Source organism: Lynx rufus, unplaced genomic scaffold, assembly GCF_022079265.1.
Source record: "Lynx rufus isolate CCGP_SWC_20201006 ecotype Redwood Valley unplaced genomic scaffold, mLynRuf1.p SCAF_3, whole genome shotgun sequence".
Taxonomy (NCBI): domain Eukaryota; kingdom Metazoa; phylum Chordata; class Mammalia; order Carnivora; family Felidae; genus Lynx; species Lynx rufus.
In genome coordinates, this window is record NW_025814845.1 from 125,002,863 (window position 1) to 125,010,152 (window position 7,290).

The 7,290-nt window shown below is 35.9% G+C and overlaps 1 protein-coding gene across 1 annotated transcript in view; it reads right to left on the reverse strand.

Annotated features, from left to right (window-relative positions):
* IQCM (IQ motif containing M) overlaps nt 1–7,025 on the reverse strand; it is a 445,282-nt gene extending 438,257 nt beyond the window's left edge. The window contains 3 exon segments of the mRNA XM_047092286.1: nt 3,796–4,063; nt 6,105–6,187; nt 7,013–7,025. Of these exon segments, the coding sequence (XP_046948242.1) occupies nt 3,796–4,063; nt 6,105–6,187; nt 7,013–7,025 (364 nt within the window).
* Between the last annotated feature and the right edge of the window lie 265 nt (nt 7,026–7,290).

A 7,290-nucleotide genomic window follows, 5' to 3' on the forward strand; every position in this document is an offset into this window, starting at 1 on the left:
GGGGACTATACAGCTTTTGTGGGTCACTTCCAAATAAAGCCAGATTATTTTACTTTTGAACATTTTATTAAATCAAAGTTCACGGTTTCTTTGGCAATAACATTCTCTAAAATATTTGTTAGATTTTTTAATTCATTTTTTTCTAATTAATTCTTCATGCCAAAAACCACATTCAAAGTTCTTTTTTTTTTAAGTGTAGCTTTAAAATCTCTTTTGTATCTTCATTTATTTATCCCTTGCTTTAGTCTTTCAACTTAGTATTAAGTGTCTGGAGGGAATCTGAGAATATGGGCTGGGTTAAGAAGGACACACCCTTAATCTGATTTTTGCTGCAATGATAGGTCTGAGACATTTGCTCAAAACCAAGGATTCTGATACCTAGTACCACTCTATGCCCTTTCATTTCTGCTTGCAAACCAGCCAATACTTTTGATAGTTCATCTCTTTCATAGAATAACTTCCCACAGGCAGCCAAAACCACCAACATATTCAATAATGCTATTTCACAACTTCATCACCTAGAACAAAGCTCAGTAGGTACATGGTTTAGATTCCAACTTATTGCTGGTGGCAGTTTTACTATTACATAAGATGTATCTCCAACACTTTAATTTCCTGCATCCGTTCCCATGCTGCCACTTAGTACAAACTATGCCAGTGAATCCTACAGCTCTTCCCCTGTGTCTTATGTTCCACCTACTGCTGACCAAGTCTAGAAACTCTACTTCTTAAATGTCTCTAAAATCTCTTCCCTCAGTTCTGTTCTCAGTGCCGCTACCTTAATTCAAGTCATCCTTTCTCATATGAATTAGTCCCCTCATCAATGGACCCTGTGCCTCCAAAATTCAACACACCTCATCTCTGCAACCAGGAATGCTCTAAAAATGAAAATGTGATCACTGCCAACTTTTCACTAGAACATCTGAAAAGCAGGGAACCTGGGTGGCTCAGTCCGTTAAGTATCTGATTCCTGGTTTCAGCTTATGTCATCGTAACATGTATCTGACTCCTGGTTTCGGCTTATCTCATGATTTCATGGGTTCTAAGCTGGCAGCATTGAGTCTGCTTGAGATTCTCTCCCTCTCTCTCCATCTCCCCCACTCACGCTGTCTCTGTATCTCTTAAAATAAATAAATAAACCTAAAAATAAAAAAAAAAAAACATCTAAATGGTTCCCATTTCTTTTAGGCTAAAATTCAAAGTTCTCCAAAATCTAGTCTCATCTCTGATTACTCCTCAATCTTCATTTCAGTCATATAAAATCATTTCAGCTCCTGCAAAGACACTACAATCACTTTCTCAGATATCCATTATCATGTAGAGGTTAGACCATCTGAGTCTAGTTAGAGTTCTATAGAACTTTTCGTCTTTCATTATTTTTTTTAATATAATTTATTGTCAAATTGTTTTCCATAGAACACCCAGTGCTCATCCCAACAAGTGCCCCCCTCAATGCCCATCACCCACTTTCCCCTCCCCCCCACCCCCCATCAACCCTCAGTTTGTTCTCTGTATTTAAGAGTCTCTTATGGTTTGCCTTGAGTAGATGTTTAATCACCCTTCAAAATTTACCAAAGACTTTAAATCTCCTAGGAATCCATCCTTAATTACTAAATCTGAAGAAGGTATTGCCTTCCTATTGATTTCAAAGCAGTAAAGCTTATTTTTATTACAATATGGGTCACACTATATTGTAACTATCTATTTACTGTCTTTTGTCCAACCACATACAAATTACATATGTCAAGTTTGAATTTCTTCAGGGTAAGTAGCGTATCTTTTGTCTCTATACATTTCACATATAAGTAAATCTTGGCTGAACAATTGCATGAACCTCACAATTACATCATGGCAGTTAACCCCCAACATCAATCTTCAATCTTCACCTGTCTCTCTCTTATTTGCCAGATCTCCAATTCCAACTTCCTAATGGTTATCTTCATATTCATGTCTACTTATCAGGTCTAAAACTCAATTCATTATCTTTCCCATTCCTTTCTCCATCTGCCTAAATTCCACTTGTCTTTCTCCATTCCGATCTCAATTTAATAATGCCTACCTACCCAGCATTCCAGTCTAGAAACCTCAATGTCTTTCTTTAGGAATTCTTTGCTCAAATGAATTGGCGATGGCCAAGTTAAAAAAAGAGCAAACAGAATTCTTTTCTACAGCATTTCACAGAGCTCTCAATATATTAATGCTCAACATGAATCTCCAAGTAGTAAATGCATTTTTTAAAACTTATCTAACTGGAGATCCCTTTTGTTGAGGTGAATGCCTCAGAACTAGTGTTCTGAAGACTCTACTTTGAGAAATGCTGCTGTAAATCCCTCCTCCACACTTACTTGATGCTGACTACTGCCCTCACTTAGGCCCCTGCCATCTCTTACATGGACCATCTCTTTCCCATGCAACCTCCTCACTTATCTCTCTGGCACCATTCTCTGCACAGCCTCTACTGACAGTTTTGTTTTTCTATCAGAAGAACATGGTCATATCTTACCCTTTCCCCACTTTTCTCTTGAAATGACCAGTGGCTTTCCATTACACACAGGTTCAAATCCTAGGCCTGCTATTATATTTTCTTCTAAACCTAGCCTCACCCGTCTTCCTAACCTCATTTCTTATCACATATCTCCTTTCCCAAAACGTATCACATTCTTTCTTCCTTCAGAGCTTTAATATTTTTCTCCCATGGCTCAAAATGGCCTCTTCTGTTCCCACACTACATTTAACAAATTTCTCCTTAAAACCCCTTTCTAATGAGCTCTCTTCTGAGAAAATTTCCTTCTGGCACTTGGTTGGTTACTCCACAACGTTCCTGTAATGCTTTGCACTTACCTCTAGTGTAGCAATTGTCACACTGGATAATAAGAAATTACTCAGACACTCATCCCCACCATTACTCTATGAGCCTTTTAACCTTTATTTCTCCAGCTCCTAACATAGTAAGTATCCACATTGAATGAATAACATAAGAAGCAATAACAAAAGAGGAAAAATGGAGATGAAGTTACAAAGGCTTAAACAGAAATGTGTTTTAAGAAGTCATTTTGTCTAGAGATGCCTGGGTGGCTCAGTTGGTTTCATGATCTCACAGTTTATGAGTTCAGCCCCACATGGGGCTCTATGCTGACAGCACTGTCTGGAGCCTGCTTCAGATTCTGTCTCCCTCTCTCTCTGCCCCTCCCCCACTCATGCACGCATATGCTCTCTCTCTCTCAAAAATAAACATTAAAAAAATTTTTTTAATAAAAGTCATTTTTTCTAGCCATTAGTCTCAGGAAAACAATATCACTTTGCTTAAATAGACTTCCAAGTTCCATCTTACCAAGTTCCTGATAGAAAACAAACCTCTACTATATAATTTTTCTTAAGGAAAATCCTACAAGTCCTAAAAATCCTTTTGGGGTTTTGGGGGAACACACTCACAGCTTGCCTATACTATCTACCCTGCTCAACAACAGGATTCAAAGCCATAAACCTCTCACTGCTTTAGTAATGGTGAACTACAATGTTCTGAGAATTTGTATCAGAAGAAATATTATCCTGTCGGAAGATGTGGCTAACCAATTTTGTCCTAATAAATTCCTCTTTCCCATTAGCGTACTCTCTTCTCAATTTCTGGTGGTCCCCAGAGCTTAGTAACCCTTTAATCATGCCTCCCTACCTCCCATGGCTAAGACTTAAAGTATGGGCTTTTGTTTCAACAAGGAAATTCCATTAATAGTACACCAGAAGCAAACAGTTTTGCCTGTTGGTTTGCTGAAATTCTCTGCTCCACCAAAAACTTACCTTTCGCAATTAGATCCATCGAGTCCTTGAATTTTTCCTTTACACTAAACATGCATGGCTCCTTAAAAGAAGTTTGTTGAGGGGTCTCCTCACAATGTTCCCTTTTGAACAGGTGTTTGGGAAAACAAATCTTTTTGTGTGCCATCCAAAGTTCTTGGACCCCATCAAGTGTTTCCTTTTTTTTAATCTCCAAAGGTATGAATTTTACAGATTTTGGTTTTTGATGTTTATTTCTAAAAACATTTATAGAAGTACTTTGAACTTTATTCTGTGAGTAAAACAAAAATAAATTTAATAAAACTCAATTTTACTATTAATAGTATAATACAAAAATTATATAATACATTTTATAATAAAATTATATCCACTCATTGCATTTTACAAAGTACCTTTACTATATAAGACATTTACTATAAAGCACATGACAGTAATCAGATAAAGCAGATGTTATCCTTTACAGTTCTTCAAAAGCCCTTAACAAGAATGAGGGTTAGTTTTCACTTCCAAAAAAAAAAAAAAAAGTAAATTCTAAAATAGTAATTTTCTCCTCACATGTGATATTTTCAAATGCAGTTTTAAAGTCCATTTTACAATAGAAGTTTTCAAATACTAGACATATTAAGAGTTTAATATTTTTCAACCATCTTTGAAGAATTTTCAAATGTTCATAAAATGCTAACACTCCCAAACTTCTTTGTTGAACCAGAACTTACAGTTCTTATTGGAAGTAAGTTCTCAAGAAAACCATATTAATAATCAGATATATATTTCAGATCCTTTCAATCACTTAATTCCTTCTTACTTTTGACTACCTTGAGCAGTAGAAATACAGTCCCAGGTCTCCAACAGGTAATTATCCAAACAATTATAACTGTTCTAGTCATTCTCTTGGCCCATAGACAGAGCTATGGCTCTCTGCCCTCATCACTCCCCTCCAGAAAAAAAGATTTATACAAATTCAAATTGTTGCCAACTCAAGATGCCAATAAAAAGATCTTAATAAGATAGTACTATGTTCTGCCAAGCAACCAAAGATAGAAGAGTATGCTCTTAGGATTGGATAAAATTCTTTAGAAAGGTCAAGTTTCTAAAATACATCTATCTAACTCTTTAGTTTTCAACCTATGTTTCTACTAGTGAAATCAATATAACTTGAAATCATTTTTAATTGGTTAGAGAAAAAAAATTAGTTAAGCAATGTTAACAATGTTGATTACAAAATTAAAACCACTTATGACCAGTTTCAGCCTAGAGGACCATTCAAAAGAAACCTAGGTAAAATTATATCCCCCTCACCTATAAGCATTTAAAAATATTTAAAGTCCTTATCTAAAATTCAGTTTTTAAAAAAAGTATTCAAGGGGCACCTGGGTGACTCAGTTAAGCATCCAACCTCTGCTCTGGTCATGACCTCACAGTTTATGGGTTCGAGCCCTGTGTTGGGCTCTGTGCTGACAGCTCAGAGCCTGAAGCCTGCTTCGGATTCTGTGTCTCCCTCTCTCTCTGCCTCTCCCCCTTCCTCCCCCTTCTTCTCTCTCAAAAATTAATAAACATTAAAAAAAATAAGTATTCAAAAAGCAGTAGTATGATGTGGCACACAGTAAGCCATCCTAAGATCCCCTTCCCTCACCTGTCTCCCCAAAGACCCATTTCTCGCAATAGCTGCTGCTCCCCTACAATTTCTCATCTCATCTGCAGATGCTATCCTCTAAAATTTCAACCTGCGATTCCTGTCTTATTCCTGTCTTATTGCTGACCGATTCCCTCACACTCCCACCTCCCAAATCTATGCCATTCAGCAAATATTCATTGAACCGACCACAAAGCTTGTTGCTGGAGATGCAACATTCACAAAAGAGTCACGGCCCTCAACGGATGGTCAGACTGGTAAAGGGCTCTAATGCAAAGTGATATGAAAGGAGATTCAGGGGAGAATGTCATTCTGGGGGCATGGGAAAGACACATCTCACAGTATATTTTCTAGTTTAGCTTTATCTAATAGTGTTTAAAGAGGGATATTTATTTGAGATAGTTAATTCAAATATTTGTTATAATTCATTAAAAGAAAACATTAAAAATTGGATTAAATTTGCAAATTAAATATATATATAATCAAATAATCTGTATATTTATAAAATCTTATTTTTAAATGTAACCTAAAATCAATTTTTATATCTAGTGAAGATTTCATTTTCTCTTCTATTCAGAATCTATTAGGGTTCATGCAACCATTTGGAACAATCAGTGTAGTATACAAAAATAGTTATTAGTTTTCTGAAAAATAAGTTAGATAAATGGAAAGCATTAACCTCATTTACTTTCTCATAATGTTGGGCAATGAGAGTTTTTGCTTCTTGAAAAAAATCTTGCTTGGTGATCTCTAATATGGGACCTAAAACAGAAACACAAAATGTTTTGTTTTGTTTTTTTAATGTAGTTAATGTACTTTCTTGATCACAAATGGCAAAACTATGAGATTAAAATTTGGGCAGTGATGAATCTTGCAGGATATTATAAAAGGTAAGTGTTACAAGTGGATGTTGTAAGTAATGCAAAAGAAGTTCACGGAATGATCCTTCAACGTAATATTTTACTTTAAAAAAACATCAGCTTACAATGATGAGAGTGGTAAGGTAGATATCCTCATTTACTTAAGTCCAGGGAAACCAAACAAAACACACAAAATCAAAATCTCCTTCAGCTCTTCAAGTTCTTTAAATGTTACTATATAGAAGACATAATATGTTTTGGGCACAGAAATTACTAACGAATCTAAACGTATTTTGTATACCTGATGACTAATTCATATGTCTGTACATTTCTTCAAGAATATTTGCCTTATATCTAGATGTTAAAATTATAACTACAAAATAAACTCAATAGGTTTACTGAGTAGGAATAGCAATGAAATAAAAAAATACACAACTACAAATGAGTAAATAACAATAATTCTTATTTATATTCTCCTAAGATTCTCATTCTTTTTATCCAGAGCTACATATAGAATTCTACAGCATGTACATAGACTACATTATTCTCAGTCTTGTCTAAAATTTCCTCCTTAGAGGAAAGGAGGATCGAGATTTTTCTCTCTTTTCAGCCATTCAAATTTTAAGCAATTAGAAACTTCATCTTCACAAAAATCAAAACCTTAATAAGATACTGTCTTACTTCATGTGGGCTGCTATAACAAAATGCCATAGGCCAGGTGACTTACAAGCAACAGACATTTATTTCTCACAATTCTGGAGGCTGGGAGTACTAGATCAGGGTGTCAGCATGGTCAGGTGAGGGTATCCTCACATGATAGAAAGGACTAGGGAGCTCTCTGGGGCCTCTTCTATAAAAGCACTAATCCCATTAAACCCTTTGATGAGGGTCCCACCCTCATGACCTAATCCCCTTCTAATACCATCACCTTTGGGGGTTGGGTTTCAACATTCCAATTTCCAGGGGTAGGGGTTGGGGGCAACATTCAGATCATAGCCACCACAT